Source organism: Tympanuchus pallidicinctus, unplaced genomic scaffold (assembly GCF_026119805.1).
Source record: "Tympanuchus pallidicinctus isolate F22 unplaced genomic scaffold, pur_lepc_1.0 scaffold28, whole genome shotgun sequence".
In the NCBI taxonomy this organism is placed as follows: Eukaryota; Metazoa; Chordata; class Aves; order Galliformes; family Phasianidae; genus Tympanuchus; species Tympanuchus pallidicinctus.
The window spans coordinates 301122-323113 of NW_026294745.1; the positions used below are offsets into that span (position 1 = coordinate 301122).

General features: G+C 51.5%; 1 protein-coding gene across 1 annotated transcript in view; it reads right to left on the reverse strand.

Annotated features, from left to right (window-relative positions):
• Positions 1–828: 828 nt before the first annotated feature.
• Positions 829–21992, reverse strand: part of MYO18B (myosin XVIIIB) — a 44439-nt gene continuing 23275 nt past the window's right edge. The window contains 11 exon segments of the mRNA XM_052691107.1: positions 829–1023; positions 2018–3102; positions 8775–8936; positions 9104–9145; positions 9479–9612; positions 14991–15176; positions 15311–15448; positions 16570–16653; positions 17227–17343; positions 17558–17671; positions 20416–20565. Coding sequence (XP_052547067.1) covers positions 2019–3102; positions 8775–8936; positions 9104–9145; positions 9479–9612; positions 14991–15176; positions 15311–15448; positions 16570–16653; positions 17227–17343; positions 17558–17671; positions 20416–20565 — 2211 coding nt within the window. The 3' untranslated portion in view covers positions 829–1023; position 2018.

The following is a 21992-nucleotide window of genomic DNA, read 5'->3' on the forward strand; positions in this document are numbered from 1 at the left end:
GGAAGAAAGGATTAAAAACAACAGCCGTACACTTGTTTCTGAACAGGGTTGCACTGAGCTCCGAGAGATTTCAACATGCTCGCAGAAAACGTGTTTTATGGGTGCTCTGCAGGGACTGCTGTGAATGTACTTCAGTGCCGAAAGCAGGACCCTCACTTCCCAAAGCACAGCGCGAGGCTGGGTAAACATCTGAAGTAATTGGAATGGCACACATACCTGCTGTCCTGAGAGCTCATGAGTGGCCAGGAATGCCTGTGCATGGGGATTGTCACCTTGTGCCTGGGATGCAGCGGTGCATCAGTGTGTGCTGCTGGCATTGCAGCGCTGCTGGGAGTGAGAAACTGCTTACAGAGCACACGGGGCTGAGCAAACTGCTGACGGGAACCCAGAGAAGAAGGTTTTGCATTCATCTGTGACAAGGAAAATGTTACTTGCTGCCATGGTTTGGTTTAAATTAGAAATGAATGGGAGGAATCCAAAAAGCATGACTGAATGCTGAATACTGCCCAATTTGCCTTTCCAAAGGCAGAAGGTCACAGGGGGCTGTGCAACCTGGTGAGAGCCTTCCAGCCAAGCACTGATGGGAAGCAGAGTGCTGCACGCGCCTGTACAGTTGCACCACAAACACCCCACAGATGAGTAAATGTGGGGTTTCTTCTAGGGAATAGCATTGTGACCATAAGAAGAGTTGGTCAGGAGCAAACAGAGGGTATGGTGGGAGATCCCTGACTACGGGTGTACTCTGAGAAGTAGAGCTGGGAGCACCCCATGCCCTTCCACATACTCAGTGACACTGCATGGAAATGCAAGGCAAGGGGAGGCTTGGGGTGAAGAAGCAAAAATTTTATTGTGTAAAAACCAAGCAGACATGGGAATACAGCCTCCCATTGCACCAGGTACTGTATGCTGTCCTTCATGGCAGTGAGGTGTGGCCAGCAGGCAACGGTCATGAAACTGCAGATGTGTCCGGCTTCGTTGTGAATGGAATTATAAAACTTCAGATGAAGACTCAGCTTCTGGAAACTAAAAATAGAAGAAAAGCATATGTAGTGAGAGCTCGTACTGTGTGCTCTTCAACGTGCAGCGCAGTTTGACTGGCCCTCACACTTCACTCCGGTTACTGCATTTCACACCAAGACCCAAAAACATCCTTCAGCTGTGTTGCTTAATTCTGGGCAGTGCCACAATGGAACAAGGCACCTTCAGCAGCAAGGAGACTGCAGGAGAAAGTGCTGACCCTGAGAACCCCCATGGTGATACAGAACAGAGCAGGAGCGTGCAGGAACTGTGGTGTGACTATAGCCAAAAAGTCTCATCAGCTGTAAAACTCATGACTTTTGGGGAGCCTCTTTCAGCCCCCGTTTGAACGGCATACTTCTTAACGGGTGCCCTTCCAAAAGAGGGATGGGATTCTGCCTGCTGGCAGCTCCTCACTTGTGCCACAGCACAGAGTCCAGTTGCTGCTGTTATAGTGACAAAGTCTGGGGAAAGTGGGACATTGCATTATGCAAATTTTGCTTCCTGGAAAGAAATGTTTTATTAACACGCGCTCCCTTCTTTTGTTGGCTTAGTCAATTTGGTCACAGCTTGACACCCAATAACTTCGTCTAAAGGCAATGGTTTTACAAAATGTTTTCCTAATCTATTTTAAACACTTAATTACAGTTGTGGCGCATTCATTAGGGACTTTGCTTTCAAACCTGGATTGCAGTAATAAATCCTAATTCTTGAAGTGTCAGTTGTAATCCGAAAATTGGATCCAAGTAGTTGTCAGAGGCAATTGCTAACTACAGGACGCAGCCTGACTGTGATCTGGAACTGCAGAGGGGGTCACCTTTGGTGTCCAGGCAGGAAGCCCAGCGGACACAGGGCTGAGGGCTGTCTATGGGATGCGTGGCAGGACCCCGAGGACACAGCTGCAGGGGTACAGAGCAAGGCCCAGGCAGCAGCTTGGGGATAAAGCTGCCATCACTGCTGTGAGCTCAGAGTCCCGGGGCTCGCGGCTTGATGCTGTTACCTCACTCTTTTCCCAGGTACTTCCTCATGATGCTGCTCACGTCATCCTCCTTCCCCTCTGCCTCTGCCCGGTGGCTCTCCCCGCTGCTCTCAGTGCTGCCCTTCCCGCTGCAGCCCTCTCCGTCCGACCTCCACGGCCGCTGCTTGATGCTGTCGGTGCTCCTGGAGGAGAGGATGGAGCCCGAGGACGAGGAGGAGTCGGATCGGTCCCTGCCGGGGGCCAGGCCAGGCTGTGCCACGCTCCTGCTCCTGGAGGATGCCGAATCGCCCACCACTGCCTCGTCTTGGAAGCGGACGGTCAGGGCCCGGTGGCCGTCCTTCCTGTCCCTGCCGGGCTTGGCCAGGCTGCTGGTGGAGCGGGATTTGCGAATGGCCGGCAGGAATTCCTCCAGCTCGGTGCTGGCTCTCCTCTCAAAGTCGAGGGTGGGGATCTTCCAGGCACGGGGGTCTCCCCCCAGCCCCTCTCCCAACCCGGTGCCGGGTGAGGCCCAGTCTGCAGCCTGCCCGTCCTCCTCGGCTGACGGCTCCAGGCGGCTCCTCCACGGCCTCGGCCCGAGCAGCTCTTGGCCGCCGAGGGACAGCAGGAGGGAATCGCAGGAACCGAATTTGGAGGCTCTTTTCAGCACCGGGGAGAGCGTGGGCTGCTGGGCCGGGCCGCGCAGGCTGGAGGAGCGCGGCAGGCCGCCGTCGGTTCCGTCGCTCACCCCGGGCAGCTCGGTGCCCGCATCCCCCAGGCGAGGCCTGCTGCGCCGCAGGGCCGCGGCTCCGGTGGTGCGGTAGATGGGGAGGGCTGCAGCGTCCTCCAGCAGCGGGCCCTGCTCCTTCTCCGCCGCCCTCCTCCTGCGCAGCTCCCCCACGTAGTCGGAGAGCGCGGCCGAGGCGCTGGGCAGAGGGGACCTGGCTGCGGGTTTGTCCAGCGGGCTCGTCAGCTCCGTGCTGTCTGAGAGAGGCTTTCCATATTCCCGTCTCCTCGCGCTGAGCAGAGGGCTCACAGCCTTCCCGGTGTCTGCGGCATCAACAGATCTCGTGGTGCTCAAGGAGGAGCCCGGCCGGGTGGCTGCGGGCTCTGTGGTGTCTCTGCTCCCCCTGCACAACAGAGTGCCATTAGTTTAAGCTGCCGTAATCCCATCCAGCAGGGGCAATTTGCATGGTAATCTCAGAAGAAACTCATTGCAGCAACAAAAAGTTCAGCAGTGCCCAAAGATTTTGTCTTTAAATAACTCTGAGTAAAACAAAACCAGCTAACTGTGGCATACAGTGTATGGCATCATCTGCTTTAGCTCTGCCAAAGCAACACACACCTCCAAATGTCCTTTCTTCTCATCATATTATAGCAATATATAGGATTTGTTTTCTTTCTGCCTAAGCCAAATTTATGCTCACATTTTATGAAACCAACTCATTGAACAAACCAAATGCTTCTTAACATTACTGCAGGGTGCTCCTCCAGATAGCAAAAACCACAGGGAAGTGTGACAGCAGCACAAAGGCCAGCCCTGGGCAGGGCACAACAGCAAAGCTAGGATGAGATGCTTCCACGTGGGATCTGCCCTGCAGAGGGGCTCTGAGGACAGCAGGACAGCAGCACATCACCCTGTCAGGCAGCACTGGGACTCCCCTCTGCCCACAGCACATGTTTTCACCCCTTAAACGAATGCAAAGTGGGGAAAAATCTGCTTGTTGAAGAGCAGCTGTCAGACGTGAGTAGAAGTGAGAGTGATTGTGTGGGGAGGGAGCTCACCCTGCAAGCAGCCGTGATGCAAACGCTCTGGTGTGGGCACCGTGTGCTCATCAAGGGTGAGCCCCACCACCCACTGGCATTAACAGGACTCTGACCCAGAAATACGCAGCCCTCACCCCAATGGGCTCACGGAGCCTTCTGCATGGTGCTACCCAGGGAATGGCATCAGCTCAGCACAGATGGCTCTTGCTACCAGGATTGCAGCTTTTACAGAGTGCAGACATGGAACAGCAGAAAGGGCAACAACAACAACAGCAATCACCAACATCACAACATGGCTCGTTCTTCCACATTGACCTCAGCGGGTCCACGGCCAAGACCAGCCGTGGTCCTGCCACCAGCCCTGCTCCTTGGCACTGCAGAAGTGACACTGCTCCCAGCCTCACGTGGCAGGGATGGAGATAGAGTGGCTGGATGGAGGAAACAAGGGTGCTCCCTCCTTCCCCTGGGCACTACTGGTCCCTCACCAAAGTGTCCAATGGCACTGAGTAGCTCTTCTGCCACAGCAGTTGGGGAGTGTTCCCACAGCAAAAGCCCTCTCATCTCAAGGGGCCAGGTCTTGGTGCACACTGCAGAAAGGCTTTCTACATCAAACCTGTTCCTGTCCTCACAGAGCTTGGGAGGGGCTGCAATCCCTGTGGCTTTGATGTCACTAAACCCCAGGTGTGACACTTTGCACCCTCACCCCTTCATCTTTCAGTTGAAGGGCTGAAAAAATGTATTTTCTGGCTGAAAAAATGTATTTTCTGCCTGTGCCACTACAGGGAAAGGAGAAGGGCCATGCTGTCAGGGCACATCTGAAACAAAGAAGCATCTCTGTAGAGCTGTGTGCAGTGTAATTTTAGCACAGTGATAGCCAGTTACTATCTATAGGTTCCTCACTCCCAGCCATGTGCTGGTAAGACCAGGAAGTTGGACACACACAAGCACTGTGGTTGGTGTTGGGCACAGGGACCCCATAAGTATCCCCATCAAAAGGGTTAGAAAGCACCAAGGGGACTCTGAAACCAGCTGCAATGAGAAGGCTGCCTGGGTCTAAGTTTGTCTGGTACCAAAAAGAGGAAAAGAAAGAGAGAAAAGGGCAAAGTAAAGCGGCAGAACCCAAATACAAACAAACCTTGGTGAGCCCAGCAGGAGTGTAGGAGCAACCATCAGGTTTTCCATCGGCAATAATAAAGCATCCTGCCCAGGGAAAGCTCGGGTTGCCATGGGAACAGGGTGACAGTGGATAATCCTGGTGACAACACCGGACGAGAGCAGAGCGGGCTCTGCTGACCCGTGAAATAATTTACATGGGACTGAAGACAAACTCCATGGCCAGGGAAGGGAAGCAACTGCAGGAGCAATGGGATAACAGAGAACACTCTATGTTCCCCCAGCCCCCAGTGCGCTCAGCTCGTCAGTGGATCTGAACTGCTTGATTATCCAATGCAAAGGGAATTAACCACAGTTTTAATCTCGTGGAACGCAGCAACCTCCAGGACTCACCCGCGCCGCTGCACCCAGCGTCCAGCTGATTAATGGCTTCAGACTTTTTTGGTAATGCTGGGCTTTAGGATCCTAAATTGCATCTTACCTAAATAGCTAGTGTAATCCTTCAGAGAGAATTTGTATGGAAATTGTTCCAATCGCTCTCTGCGTTTCTAAATAATAGTGTAAACTGACTGCTGCACGACCGACTTTCATAAATTAAACAGTCAGCTTCAATGTGTTGCTTTGGTTTTTAAGACCCAGATAAAAGGGAACTGAAGAGGTAAGAAACCCTAATGGGCTGTAACACAACCAGTCTGCACTCTGCTATTTATCGCCCTGCTCAGCAAGATGGACAGTTACTATTTTTATAAAAATCTTTACAGCCTGAAGCAAAGTGGCGACAGCAAGCACAGTGTTTGCCCCCAGCTCCAACCTGATGCCAGGGGGTGGCAAAGTGTTGTGTCTGCCCCACGCTCACCCATCCCTGCCCCACAGCAGAAGGGCTGAATCTTAGCCACTCCGTGCAGGCAGCTGTGCGCCGTGCCATAGGAAATCGCTGCAGGGATTGCTCAGCATCTGACACTTTTCCTCTTTCTTTCCAGCACCTAAAACACTCGAGTCCTTCCAACAAAAGCTGTTAGCGCTTCTCCTCAAAGGAAGCAAAGTTGCCAAAACCTGGAGGTACCACCACAAAGATCCATATCTGAGATCAAAATATCACACTGTGTGTTTCTCGAGGGAAGAATACGAATGAGGCTGACGTGCCTTTCTGCAGCAGCTCTCAGCTTTGTGCTCCATGGAGATCCCCAAGGCTCCTGGCTGCCACCAGCCACCAGCACTTCATCCCCTGCTGCTGCACGCCTTAGTGCCACAAAAGCACTGGAGTTACACCTCATTTTCTATTAATTACACTCTGAAAAAGCCAGGCACGAACGCAAGACAGCCTTGTCCTGCAGCAGTCCTCCTCTGTCCATGCTTCAACCACGCTGCAACCACCCAGCAAAGCACTGCTGGTTGCCAGGTGTCAGAGATTTCCCTAAGTCATGGGCAAAAATAGGGCCTCATGCAGAACTCTGAGGCATCTGTGAGCCAAACGGGACTCTGTAATACGCCATTCACACCAAAGCAAATGACATACAACAATAATTAGCGAAGATTACACAGCAATTAACATGATTACAATTATGGTAGTTGAAATAATTTGTACAATAAAATCCACGCATGCACTGCAACACATGACCAGGCATAAAAGTGCGTCTCGGATGCTTTTCCTGGTAACTCATAAATAGAGCCAAGATAACTCCATTCCAGGGAGAGAGAAGAAATTGGCCTCATTTCCGTCAGAAAAGGATTTTCTCACCACACCATCATCTACAGCAGCTCCCAGCTTTCAGTGCAACGATTTGCTTTCCACGCAATTAAAATCAGCATGGCAGAGCCCAGCCTTGTGCCTGGCCCTGGGGTGTCCCTGCCTGCACCTCGGGGTCAGCAGCTCTGCAGGGCTGTTCTGCAGCAAGCGGCAGGATCAGCCCACTGAGTTTGGAATTTGCTTCCTAATGAAAAATGGAAGGCTTATTCCAACTCCGCAATGTGTCATGCTTAGCGAGGCTTAGCCCTGCTGTCCAACATTTTGTACAAGCATTTAAATAGTGGAGAATTAAAGAATGCGTTAATCAAGTCTCTCCAGTCTGTGCACTGCCCTGACAGTAATAGCCTTATATTCCTTCCCCTGGCTTTTGACAGCTGTTTGTTCAGGAAACATCCCATGTGCACGGCTGAGAAGCGAGCGCTAGGCAGATTCATTTGTCATTGCTGGGTGCTTGTGTAAGACAAAGGAATCTTGATACGGAAGAGCTCATTGTGCTGATCTCATCTTTATTATCTTGCCTCTCCTATTCTGCTTGTTGCGTTTCAGATTGACTCCTCTCTAATGTTTCCACCACAGATTAGCTGAAGCCAAGCAAAGCCACCACACTGAATTTAAAATTGGCCTTCTCACAAACCCCAGCTGCCGCATTGTATCCAGATCTGGGTGCAAATTTCCTTTCACTGTGGCCATGGTCAGTCCAGTAAGTTATTTTTATTAATTCTCAAGCCTACATATCTGCCTTTTTTTTTTTTTATAATATATTATAATTCCACTATACTTCATCTCACAAACACAATATAAGCCATAACTTCTGACTTACTGCCATGAACTTAGGACCACAGCTAGATCAGCTGGAGCAAAGGATGTCAAGTGGTGCTGAGGGGGATGAGCCCAGCAACTGCTCCCAGAGCTCCCATTCCTGTGCTGCCTGTCCCTGTACACCATCCCTGAGGCAACCACAGGAGGGGCACCCAAGCCCTGTGCTGCAGGCAGCAACCCCCAGCCCTGCATGACCTTGCTCATCCTTCCATCTGCTCACACTGCTGGCTGCAACATCCAGAAGCAACCTACGCCAAGAGCACATGATACATAAAAAACGTTTCTTCTGTTTGTTATAAAGCTATCATTTGGCACGAAAAATAGGGGAAGCACCTTCCTTACTCAGGGCTCATGCTCTGGAGCTGCTTCAGCCCATGCTGCACCAGCACAGGATGCGGAGCTGCTGAGCAGAGTCTCCCCAGCGCCGCACAAGCCAGGTGCCCTCTCTGCACCTACCACCACCTTTCTGAGATGGAGCTTCCCAAACTTGGCATACTACAAAATTCATCCCATTCACCTGCTACACACACGCGACACCAAGAAGGGGTTTGTCAAGGATGCACGCAGTGCTGGCCACAGTGCACAGTGGATGTCACTGCACATCCCCGTGCCGCATGGCACAGAGCCGAGCAGTTCAGCCACACGAGCACTTGGGCCACCCTCCAGCTTGCTTCCAGCCCGGCAGCACTGCTGTCAGAAATTAACATATTTCATATTAAAACTGTATAAATGCATACTGTTTCTTCAGAAGCAAAAAGTGAGCATATGGCATACAAATCCTCAAATAGGCTGCATCGCCTCTTTAAATTATCTCTGGAGAATACATCAAGGGATATTACACCGCTTGAAGCATGGTTTTGATGTAGTGGCTTTCATCTGGCCTCCCTCAATTGGATGCTGCAACCTCAGCTCCCTCAGTTCCCCCACTCCTTGTCCACACTGGGTGAGACACGCTCACATATACACTACTCAAGTGGTAAGTGATGCCACAGGTCTGTGTCGTGCTCTGGTCACCTCTGTGACTGCCCTGGGGTCTCCTGTACAACTCTCCACTTGCAAAGTACTCAGCTTTGCAAAATTCTTGCAGATGTCAGGCATGGAGCCTTGCAGGCTCTAAGCCAATCAATATCTTTCCTTAGCTGAACCACCCCAAACACAACGTGCTGTGCAAAACAGGAGGTGGGATGTATTCCTCAATTGCTAAGAATTAACAATCTGATAACTGAAGGCTCTTGTTGAAGTGTTTGGGCTGATCTGCGAGTGGTTTTCACAAACTGACTTTTTTTCCTCAAATCCTTGAAGATATCTCATCTGGAACAAAAAACAGTGGTGCAATCCCCACAGGCAGTCCCTTACCTCAGGCCCTGGGTGCTGCGGCTGCCAACGGACAGCGCTGAGATGCTACCAGCCACGCTGCCACCGGTTGGGGATGACCAACCTATAGATGAGCCTGGCCAGGAGTACAGGCTTTCTGCGGGCTCCAGGCTCAGCACAGAGCCAACGCTGGAGCAGGCATCCCTGTGGGGAGAGCAGAGCCCTGTTAGTGTCAGGTTGGGAATTTGGGAGCAGAACCCTCTGTATCCTGCAGCTCATTAGGAACAGTGACCCCCAGCAGCCCTGCTCCAGTTTCAGGCTGGATGAGATCCTTTGGGATTTTCCTTCAGCCCCGCACAGAGCTCACTCACGTCTCTCTCCCGGAGCACAGCGTGTCCCGCGCCGTCTGCACGCTGCAAACAGCAGAGAACAGAGTCAGCAGCAGCACAGCCTCCCTGTCCTAACCCTAATCAGGCCATTCCCAGCACATCACATGGCTACGAACCCCCACCCTGCTTCCTGCTTCCTCAGATCCCAGCCCAGGGCACAGCGACTGCAGCACCACCGGGCACCGGGGAAGGATATGGAGCAGAGAATTGTGCTGCTGCCAAGCGTGGCAGCTGAGGACACCACTGCCGGGAAGCACTTCTCACCTCACTGTAATGTGCCAATTGTATTGGAAATCGCTTACTACGAAGGAGTGAATTTCTGAGCTTGTGGATTCTAGCTCACCCTTCCCCCCTCACCTCTCAGCATCGCTGTCATCGCTGGCGCGCAGCTCCTCCAGGGCCAGCTGCAGGTCAGCGATGCGCCGGATGGCCGTGCCCAGGTCTGCCTGCAGCCCTTGTCGTGCCGCCGCCGCCTCGGCCAACTGCTGCTCCTGCAGGACCACGCTGCATCAGTTCCCAACCCACCACCTGCAAACCCACCGTGTAATGCACGCCCTATCCTACGTAATGAGCAAACAGTGCTGGAGCAACACTCCTGCAGTGGGGTGTCTCACTGCATCGCTGACCAGCATCCCTCAGTGGGAGGAAACTGATAGCAATGAGCAAACAGTAACGAGTTCAGGGCAGAATATAAGGAGAAATCAAAAATTGCTATGCAGAAAGATGAGTGTGTCTCCAGAATGAAGAACCTTTGCTTTGGTTGCATGTAAGGAACCAGTTCTTTACGCTAAGAGCACCAAAACACTGGCACAGGTTGCCCAGAGAGGTGGTAGTCCCTCATCCTGGGGATACCCAAAGTCAGGGGATGAGGCTCTGAGCACTGATGGAGCTGTGGGTGTCCCTGTGCACTGCAGGCAGTGGGACCAGATGGCCTCTGGAGTCCCTTCTGACTTAAACCATTCTATGATTCCATGAGATGCATGGCTGTAGCAGTGCATTGTCGGGGTTTGCAGATGGCTAATTAGTAAAAAGTGACATCTTCTTGAGTGCCAGATCAGCATGTGTGTGTGCAGCCCAACACAGAGCATAAAACCTGGACAAGAAATAGAAGGAAATTTGAAGAGAGCCATGGGTTCCAAGCCATGCATCCCTTCCTACAAAGTGGGGCTGCCCATCTCTGTGCTGGGAGGCATGCAAAGACTGCAACAGTTCAGGTGCACACCACAATAGCTACTCATGCAGTGATTTCGGAGCATTGCTGCTTCACTGCTAAAGCACAATGTGACACCCAGCATAACAAATGTCTGAGCACGATACCATGCATGAGCATCTCTCCCTGCATGGCACATCCCAAAGAACTGGGTCTGGGAGCACTGAGCTCCAGACTCCCATGGACAGCGTGGGGCTGGATACTATGGGAGGCTGCTGGGGCCACTCACACATTGTGAGTTCTAAGCACACCTGTTTAGAAACAAAGCACTTTCCAGAGATACCACCTGCTTATAAGAAAACCAGAAGTGTAATTTATAATTTAAATTGCAGGGAGGAAAACCCTGGCAAGAGACACAACACAACAAGCACTGCAGGCCTGGCAGCACGCACAGCACCAGGGATGCCTGACCCATCCTCATCTGATGTCAGCTCTTCTCAGGGTGAACCCAAAAAGAACTCTTTGTGCAGTTTTCTAAATCATCACACGATAGAGAGAAAAGGAGAGGGAGCGCAAGCTGCAAATTCAACGTGATTGAGGCTGCCAGCTGTAAAATTGCCATCTCGGTGGTGACAAGGTGAGAGATGATTTGCAGCGTGGGCTGCGACAGGCTACAGTGCGGGAGCCAGTGGGCTGTCAGAGCAAATAACAGGAGCTCTGGGATCACAGGGCAGCCGGACCCCAGGGGAAGAGCATTCCAGTTCATAAAAACATGCAAAGCCCAGCTAGGTTTGCACTGTACTGCCATTGCTTATGGGTAGGTGCCAATACTGGTAACACCCTGAGCACTGCCAAGAAGCTTCCCAAAATTCAGCACCCCCGAGCCCTGATAAGACTGATAAGAGCCTCTCTATTGAGCTAAATCCTTGGCTCCAGGATACCTCACTAATGAAGTATGTAGTTTGCTGCCTGCAGTTAATTCCTCTTCTTGTTCTTCTGCTGCTAACCCAGCAGGCACTGATGTGGGTCCTTGACAAGGAGCAAAACCCCCAGATTGCTAGGCTGAGGGGTGACCTGGAAGCTGAGAATTCCTGATCCTAAAGGAGAGTGCAGTGCTGAGGCACAGTGGTACTGCTACAACAAGCTCCTTCCAGCAGTGGCACTTTGGCCATTGCCACAGGTACCGAGTTGATCAAACACAAAGCACAGTGCCATGCAGAGCTGAGAGCAATTCACAACATAGTGTACCCTACAACTGTCTCATGGAAGGGAATAATTATGTCAATATAATTAGATTTTGAATGCAAAAAATTATCTTCATGATGCAAGCTGACAACAAACATCCCAATGTCAGCCCACTGCTGTCTCAGGAAAATATCAAACACCTCTGACACGTGTTGTTTCAATTGAAATATAAATGCACAGAGCGTTTCGTTGTTAGTACAGCAATGGGTCTGAGTGGTAACATCTGCACACGGGCAGAGCTTCCAAGCGTTGCTGAAAAGGGAAAAGCAAAAAAGGCTGAACGCATCTATTGAGAAAAATCACAGTCTGCCCCTCGAGTGGGGAGAGCCTGGCACTGCCTGCAGAGGTGGAACTGCTTGGGCCAGGCACTGCTGGACCTGAGGTGAGAGAAGTGGAAGATCCCCAGAGGTCTCTTCCGACCCCTACTGTTCTGTGATGCTAGGAGTTTCCAGTAGCTGAACCCTGCTCCCAGCATGCAGAGCTGCGCCCTCCACCAACCTAACCAACCCTTCAGATGCAGCAGAAACCAGCCCACCCGGCTCAGAAACGTCTGCTTAATCTATATTTTATCATCAATAAATAAAATATATCTTCTGCCTGGTTTTGCAGACAATCCCATACTAGGTTTCCTTACAGACACACATCAGCACATGAACCGACTCAGCACACAGCACCCAAACCCCAAACTTCTTAGAAGTTAGGAAGGGATAAGCAAAAGCAGCAGCAAAGCAGTTACTGGGATGTGCAGAATGCCAAGCGCTGCATCTCTGCTCCATGTTTGTGGCTCTGCTGTCACAACACAACTGCCGCATTCTTATCCACCCGAGGTGAAGTGTAATCTAATTAGCCCAATTTGGATTGCTGCTATCTGAATAACTTAGCACACACCTGCAGTATTCATCAATCCTTATTTTTTTTTAATTAAGTAATTAGCTTTCGGGTTCTCGCAAAGTTTGAAGTGACAACATTTCCACGGCTGCAGTCTCAAGTGGGATGGGGCCCCGACACCAGCAGCATGCAGTGTTGTTAGCAGCCGTTAAGTGCTGATGATTTCCTGGGCAATTTGCTGCTCCAATGGAAAAGCAGGAATCACGTGCCCACTGTAGGGCACAGCTAATCAGCGTGTATGGTGGAGCATCGCCCACCAGCTCCCATCACCCAGGCTCACCTCAAAGGGCCGCTCCATTGCGTGACCTTGTCATTGTTCTTAGCCTAAACCATTGGCATTTAAGGGAAAGAACAATGCTGCAGGGCCCAGAGGAAGGGCTGCAGGGCAGCTATGAGGTGGTTTGAGGGCTGGGCTGGTGGCCATTAGCACAGACCTCTCCTATTACCCTTTGCAGCTTCACTAGAATTGCCCAAATAAACCCAACCTTAAAGTTTGCAAATAAAATAATAATAATAATAAATACCAGGCTATGATACACTGCACCTTTCTAGACAGCTTGGTAATAACAGGGCTGCAAGTACAAAGGCTATCTTCCATCAAAGGAACCTTAAACATGGTTATTTACACTGCGACTCTCACCTTCAAAAAACTCCACAAATATCCATGTGAAGAATATTTTAGCATCTGTACTTTGATTTTCTGTGGAAGTAGTTAATTATTACACTGATTAATTTCACAGCTTCATTAAAGGCAGCTGAATTTACAAGACGTTGTGGTGCAGCAGTGTGGCTCAGAGCCCTACATCCTTCCCTGCCCTGCCAAGGCAAGGGCTCATGTGCTGGGATGAGCATAAATGCATGAGGATAATAATGAGCAAAGAGACTCAGGCTTGGTTTCACACTCCCCAGGACTGACTCTAGCTTTGAAAAATCCACCCATCACTGCATGCCACAGCTTGGGTTCTGCTGTGAAGCAAGAGGAGCTGCAGCTTCTTGGGGGAAATTCAGGACATGGAACTGAGGAAAAGACAGAGACAGTCAGGGCCAAGAACTGTGCCCTCCATTAGAAAACTTGCGTCCCTCTATGCGATGGTGCGGGGCCTGGAATGCTTTCAGAACTCATTCTTCCTACAAAATTCATAAGGCAGAGCCATCTGCCTGGCAGGCAGCTCCTCAGCTCCCATCACAGAATCATAGAACGGCTTAGGCTAGAGGGGACCTTAAAGACCGTTTATTTCCATCCCCCTGCTACGGGTTGGGCGCCACGCACCAGCTGGGCGCTGCACCCCCGTGCCTGCAGGTTGGCGCCAGCACCACGGACAGCGCCTGCCTCCCAGCTGCCCCCATTGGGTTCAGAACGAGCGAGGGACGCGCAGCCGTCCTGGGAGCGGCAGGGATGGGGACGGGGTTACATGATGTGAGGACAGAGCTGTGAGAAGGAAAACCTGATGTAGAGGTAGTAGTTCTCAGGACCCCGGAAAACAAGACCCATTCCCAATCCCAGCTGAGCAACGATCATCTCCCATTGTGAGCTTCCTAAACCCCCAGCAGGGCCTGGTGAGTGCACAGCCTCGCGACTGTTTATTTAAATCAAAAAACCGTTAGGTGCAGACCATGACTTAAGTAATGTTAAGTGAATAATTCATGCAGTATCTATAATAGATGGGGGATTTAGTGGGAGCAGAGCTGTAATAGCTCTCTGTTAACTATTGATGCCTGCTGCTCAGCGTGCCTGAGCGCAGCTCTCCCGTGATGCCTGGGGAAGTGCAATCAGAGCAATTCCATGGGGGTTCCCAGGACCCCCCCTCCACCCTCCTGCAGCTGATGGGTAACCTCAAATTTCCAGGCTGCTCCAGCCCCCACATCTGCTACAAGTTTGTTCACGGGCTTTTGTGCCATGTGCCCAGGAGATGTCTTACATTCTGTGCAAATACAGCAGCCAGTGCCACGAGGCAGCACGCAGGCTGGAGGAGCAAGGACAAAGCCTGTTTGCAGCATGCACAGCGACTGAGGAATAATTCGTGCTGAAGCACCGCTTCCTTCAGAAAGGCTGGCAGCCTCGGGGTGAAAGAAATGGCGAATTCTCCTTGATTGTTAAATAAAAGATTATTGATAAAATAACTGCTTCTAATGCGGCTGTCTTGCTGGAAGAAATGCAATATCTTTCAATTACTGCTTGGAAGCAAGACTTTCCTTTTGTTTACTGAAAAAACACAACATGAAAAGAGATGCAGGAGAGGACTGTGCGATGAAGGTGAAGCTATTTTTGCCGCACTCCCAATCTGCTCGGGGCTTTGAGCACACAGAGCAGGTTAACTGTTTGCTGACATTGACTGGGACTGATTTGTGGCACAGAGGAGGCATGGCCACGGTTGGGGACGCTGTGGGGACTGAACTACATGTCTCTGCCCAGTGGGCTGGCACCCCATGGGCACTGCCCTGTGCTGGGTGCAGCTCAGCATGTGGAAAAGTAGAGGGCCTGCCAGCCCAGCTGCAGAGCAATGAACACAAGGTGTGGCAGCAATGGCTTTGGTTCCATGGGCAGCACTATGGAGCTGTGAACAGCAGAACCCCCGGACCTCTTACCAACTCCACACGCCGGCGGCTGGACTCCAGCTCCCGTTGCACCAGCTCATCCATGTCTGCCTTCATCTCCTCCATCCTCCGCTGGTAGTATTTGGTGCTTTCTTTCTCCCGCGCTTCTGACTCAGCTGCCTTCTCCAGCTCCTCGCCCATTTTGATGATGCTGTCTCGCAAGCGCAGCACCAGCACCTGGGGAGGCAGCAAGATGGGATGAGGAGTCAGAAAGCTCACCAAGAGAGCATTCTGCCCAGGTGCCAAGCACCCTGCACCTACCTCTTGCCAGGAGCCCCGTGCCCACCCTGCATGATGAAACACAGCCATACCTCGAAGCGCTTCATCTGCACAGCCTGGAAGTCCAGCTGGCTCTCCAAGTCACGGATGCGGGCTTCCTGTCGGCTGATGACGGCGCGCTCAGCAGGGCGCTGCTCCAGGCGTGCCACACTTGCCTGTGCCACCAGTAGCTGGGGAAAGAGATGTCACAGCAGCTGCCAGCAGCGTGCCCATCACCTCCCTTCCCCACCATGAGATGATCTCTGCGGCCACAGTAAGGCCGCAGGGCGAGCAAACTCTCTCTTTAGTCTAAAGACAAAAGGAAAGCATGGGACCTGCTGTGAGCTGCCAGGCACAATGGGAAAATATTGCCCAGAGCTCCCTGAAGGACGCCCTTCTGTTCACACTGTGCAATAAATTCATGACAGTAGCATGGATTTTTGAAAGGAAAATGTTGCAGCAGGACAGCACTCACTTGGGTTTCTTTTGCTTTTCTCTTCTCAGCACATTCTTTGAGGACAGTAGGCATAAAAATTCACAATTCACCTCTGCTGAAAAGGCTGCTGCACTGAGCCTTTTCTTCAGCTGTTACTGGGATCTCCAAAGCAAACTGCCCTTTTAGCAATCCTGGCACAAGCTTAGTTCAGATTTATATTTGACCTAGAACTAGGGGAATTTGTCATCTTTTATCTGGCCTATCTCTACAAAAGCGCTCACTCCATCTCAGAGTGAGTGAGTGCTATCTCCAATTCTTGGGCAGCTTAGCCACGCTCCAATAAAGCACTTAAGTTAATGGGATTACTCATGTGTTTAAAATTAAAGGCATGCACTCTAGGGCAGCGGAGCAGCCACAGCAATGAGGCTGTGCTGCCCCAGGCCCACAACCCTGCTTCTCCTTCATTCCCAAGAGCCATGCAGGGAAAAACCTTGCTTAACCTCAGGCTATTGCTGGAAGAGCCCTCCAGCTCCCAGTGCAGGCAGATCATCCCATCCCCATCACCATGTCCATGCCCATCCTCACCTCCATCCCATCCTCACCTCCATCCCATTCTCAGCCCCATTCCATCTCTACCCCTGCCAGAGGGCAGCAGGTTCTGTGCCTCCCAGCTACCAGAGGCATGTATGGGATATTTGCAGGTGAATTAGAACACAGCTGTTTTACAGGGGAAGAGATTGCTTTGCAGCTCCTTGGTGCTTGACTTCCAACAGGAAGATGGCATCCTGCTGCCTGCTCTCATGTGGTTCACCAGGCGTGAGAACAACAAAGGTTCTCACTGCTGACCTCTGTGCAGTGCAGCAGGGCAGAAAGTACCTTCTCCTGGAGGCTCTGCTTCTCCTTCTTCACTTCCTCCACCTGTGTCTGCAGCTCCTGGATCTGAGCGATATCTGTTGCAGACTGGGGAACAGAGAGCCAGCAATGGAAGCAGACCCTGAGACCAGAGTAGCACCCGAATGCTCCCAGGCAGGGGCATTGCACACTGCACAGCAAGCTTCATTCTGCTGCCTGAATGCAACTTCCCTAATTTTCAAAGCAAATATTTTCAGATCTCATGGTCAAGCTCATTTCCCCAAAGTGCTTCCAAATGCCAATTCCCAGCTCTGTACCATCACCACTAAGGAACAGACTAGGAGTTCTCATGCAGCCCAGCCCTCTGCCGATGGCTGCTCCACAGGGAGCAGTGGGTTCCCTCTTTTGGGAGAGCTTGTCCTACTTTGTGTGTTACACAGAAAGCCACAGCACTCTCTGTCAGTGCTCTGAAAGCTCTGAGTGACAAAACACTCCGGAAAGTACTGATAGATCAGGATGCAGGTAGGGATGTTGGGGCTGTGTCTTCCTCTCTGAACAGCATTTGCTGCCCAATGGCCCTGCTGTGCAGGCAGCCCCACTGGGCCATTTGCTTGGAGCTTGGGTTTTCCAAGCAACATCCAGGCAGGGAAAACTGCAGAGCTGGCACTGCCCGGCTCCTACCTGTGCAATCAGAGCCTTGTGCTTGGCCATCAGCTCATTCAGGTCCTCCTGGTCCTCGCTGACACGCCGCAGGAGTTCGGCTCTCTCGTGCTGCATCTGGCTGAGCTGCTCATCCGCCTGAGGGCAGAAGGCGTGCGTCAAGACAGGATCCAGTATGGCACCCAGCTTTGCTAGGCTGGGATCTCACACCAGGGGGAGGAAAAGGAACTCTGGAGGGGGGTTAAGGGATGCTGCGTGCTTTCAGTCTTCCTATCCATTGAGCCGCCAGGGCAGGTGACTCAGTAAACAGGCTGATCCCTGCACCAAGCACCACGCTGCCCCAGGAGCGCACCAGGGTCTTGTTCCTGCTCAGCATCTCCATCTCCACATGCAGGTTCTCGAGCTCCTGGGCTGCTGCCTGCTGGGACCGCTGGGCCTCGGCGCACCTCGCCTCGCTCTCTTCCAGCTGCGAGAGATGGAGGGAGATGCTAACAACACACACGCTGCTCCCCCGCTGCACAGCCTCGTCTCTTTGCACTGCACTCCCAGAGCATTTCCCCTGCTCACACACCAAAACTCAGCCTTTTAAATTCTGCACTGCTCCTATGACCTTTTGCTGCTGTGCTTCAACCAGAACATTTCCCTTTGCAGCGGCTGTGCTGCCAACACCCATCCGTGTCCCGCTGGGGCTGAAGCATGCACCCCACATCATGCGCCCGCTGCCTTGATGAGATAGAGCTGGGATCATTAATTTGCAAAATTATGTGAATTACATGTAATTCCTGATTAGAGCAATTCACGACTTGGAGTTTTCAAATGGGCTTTTCACGTCGCATAAATTGCATTTGCAAATACACATGAAATACCACATTTATAAATGCTAATTTGCTCTCGGTTTTTATAGCTCAGCCATTAAAACAACAATAATCTTAAATGGGCTGCAAACACCCGGAAGATGCAGCATCATCCCCAAAGTCCTCACCGCTGAGATGGAGGAACATACGTGGGCTGTACCTGAACGTGCAGTTCCTTCTCTGCAGAGCTCAGGTTTCTTTTGTTTATCAAAAAGGAAAGCAAACCCCTCACCTGCTACATGCTTCCTGTGCCCATTCTCTATGTACTGGGGGCAAAGCAGGGCTCACACGCTGGCGAGGACAGGGCTATCCCCACTGCCAGCCTTTAGGCATTTCTGCCCATTTTCAGTGGGGATGTTTCACTGCCTTTTTTCACTCCCTCCTTCAATAAAAAGTGGTCTTATGAAGCTCTGGAGCAATCCTCACTCCATTTCCTCAACTGTTTGTGGTGAGCGAGATGTACTTAGAGAAGTTCAGTAGGTAATTTGCTCCCCTAGTGCTTAACGCAGAGGAAATTGAAGTCATTTTTTCCTCAAGGCCAATGACTCTCCCTGTCTTGGCAGCATCATCAAGGTCTCTGAACAGTTGCACTACACAGACAAGGGGCCTGAAGCACCTGAATTGTGATGGCCTGGCTTTGAGCAGCAGGGATCCCACAGAACAGTGGTTTAAAATTGCATTCCTGCATCCAGCCTATTCCTGTTTCAATGAACTGCCTGGGCAATCTATTCCCATACCCACAGAGCCCATCTTGCAGTGGCACATGCCATTTTCCCACCTCTTCCCAGCTCCTCCCTGAACAATCATACCAAAACCCCATATAGTTTAACCAGAGAGAAACTCATCTCCAGGACCTCTCATTAAACACTTTCCTCTCAATTTACGCAATGGAATTTTCCCACTTGGGAAGAATAGATTGAAATACCCCCAGAAATGCATAATGTATGAATGGATGAACAACATTCGTTTGCTGTGCTACGCCATCTGTTAAATACCTGCACGAAATGGATGCTTCAGACTTATTAAGAAGCAATGCTACTCTTTTTGACCATATGGATTTTGATTAACGGAAATGGTGGCGTTTGAGCGATGTTTTTATTCTTGTGGAGATTTGTGGGCTGGTGGTAGGACGGATTGGGCTCCGAAAAACCTCATCATGGATGCCATTAGGAATCATTTCAATTTAAGGGACGACGTAACAATGAGGCATTTTTAATGCATGCAGAATCTCAGCGTTGGCAGCATAATAGAAACGCAATATTCCCAATATTTCCTCTGTCCTTCTCATAGCACAGTGCAGCACGGCTGTGCATCACTTCCAGCCCTGGAGCGGGACTCAGGAAATTGTTAAGTGTGTTGGTAAAGAGAGCAAAACAATTCACAGTGTCTGAGATCACTCAGGAGTTCAAGCAAGTGGAGCTCCTGCTGCCCTCTGGTCATGGTCATTCACTGATCCAGCTGCCCAGATCAGCAGCATGGAAATGGACATGGGAATGGGCATGGACATGAGCACACCAGCGGCCCCGCTGCAGAGCTCACCTTCCCCTTCTCTCCTGTGCAGGTGGGAACAGCTGCTGCTCACAGCTGTTATTTATGCAGATCTATTATCTCAATTATATTTGTGTGTTGTTGGAATTGCTCATGCCTCCCGATTAGTTTGTTTTCAGGGAAAATGCACAATGGAGATTAATTACTGCGTGGTTTCAGAGGACTGGCGTCAACAGCCCAGTTGGTGCTCTGCACATGCTGCAGCAGCGGTACCTATCACCAACTTGAGGGCACAGTGACCTGCGTGCCAGCCTCAGGCTGGGCTGCACCATGGCTCTGTGTCTGCCTGTGCCCCCACAGTGCACAGCGGTGCCCACACGCTCACCCCAACACCGGTGCGTGGCACTCGGGGCGTCTGCGCTCAGTCTGCAGCACACGAGCTGTGGTCCCTGCTCTGGCAGTTTGTGCCTTGTGTGCAGCCATTTCTATGGCAACACGCCTGAAAACAAGGCCTCTGGATTGCATTATTAGAAGGCAGAAAGCACACTGAACAGAAGGTAATTAACAGGGCTGCCTAAAAAAGGAAAAAAACACTTAACTGCTGTTGGCGTAATTACAGAGCAGTGCTTCCTGCAAGACGACCCTCACCAGCACCACGCACTGCATGGCGTGAGCACGGCGCTGCTCACCTACATGGTGACCCACAAAGTCCCTCCCACCGTGCCTGCAACAGGGCGCACGAGTGGCACCCCTGGAGAAGCAGTCATGTCCTCACACAGATAGCATCACCAGCAGTACAGTGAGGTTGTGCCCAGGGGCAGAGTGATGTTCGCCCACCTGCTGCCTTCTCCCCAGCCCTGGTGCCCACCTGCTTTTGCAGCCGCTGCAGCTCGGCAGCACCAGTGGCTCCGGGCTCTGTGGGGGCAGCCAGCAGCAGCTGTGCATCAGCCAGCAGTGCACGTGTCCGGCGCAGGTCCCTCCGCAGCCGCTTCTCCACATCCAGGTCGCGGTGGCCGATCTGGGAGGGAGAGCAGGAAGCTGAGCACACATCATGCATCAAAAGTAACAGGCTGCAGCAAAATGCTGCATTTTTTCCCCACTGGGACGTTGGTTCCCTGCAAGGCGTTTGCCTGCCCTGTTCTCCAAGTGTTCCTACAGGGTTCCATCCCATCTGTTCCCAGGGCACTTCCAGAACTGTCACTGGGGCTCCTCACATGGGCCAGACTGTGGCTGTGCTGGCAGATCCAGGGTCATGCCTCCCACTCTTCCCAGATTTGAGGCACCAGTGGCCTCAAATTTGGAGGGGAAAGACCCTAAAGTATGCTGGGAGCTGCAGCAGAGGAAACATGAAATCCTTTGGGTGATGGAGACAGCCAGAAAAATTTGGGGATAAATGGTAAGGAGAGGAACAAAGGCATGAGGAATTGAGCCCAAAGGGGAAAGAGATAAATCGTGAAGCACTGGTGAGGAAAGCATCCTTGGGAGCTATTAACACATCACTGACACAAGGCTTTGGGAACCTCCATCAGCCCCACAGCTGTGGAACTGAGGCTGCAGCATCACTGGGGGAGCACCAGCTCCTTGCACAAGGACCTCCAGCAGCAGATCACCACTGCACTGTGCCCAACACTGCTCAGCATTGTCAGCAGCCATTTAAGGAAGGGAAGGAGGAAGCACCTCCAAAAAAAAACCACCCTCTGTGCTCCTCCTTCCAACAGAAAGCAACCATGGTTACGCATATAAAAGAATGAGGAAAGCACCACACAGCCAGGACGTGGTTTCAGGCTAATTGAAGACTGGGAGCATTTTCCATTCCATCTCTTTTCCTCAGCATCTCTTGTTTCAGCCCCGCTCTCCTATTTTCTGTTCCCTGGCTAAAATTAATAGTGCAGGTTTGACCTCGTAACCTCCTTCCGAGCAGGCTGGTATTTGCTGAAACCCACAATCGTTGGCATCTCCATTGCCTTAATTAGTTTTCTGAGTTGGCTTTTTTCCCCTTTTTTTATAAACTGTTCTGAAGCATGCTGCCCACTGTATGTCAGGCGGTATTCATAACAACCGTACAGCACAGCCGACTTGCTGTTATCCCCACCATCCCTACAGACCTTATCTTGGACGCTGTTCAGCACTGTTTCCTGCGTGGCTCAACGTCTGCCCTAGCAGACGGTGGATTTGGTCAGGAAGGAGGCATCAGCACAAAGCCAGGCACTGAGCTGACCCTGTCCTACCCCTGGTGCTACGTGTCCCTGCACTGTCACTGCAGGAACTGGGGCATGAGAGCTGCAGCGATGACCAAGCTGCTAAATGCTGTTCAGTGGAGCTGCCTCCATTCCTTGCCTTCTAATTGAACACAGAGCAGCTGGGTGTGCTTTCCTCATTACATGTGCTTCCATCACTGCCACAGACACATTAGAGAGTGAAAAAGGATTTGTTCAGCAAATGTGT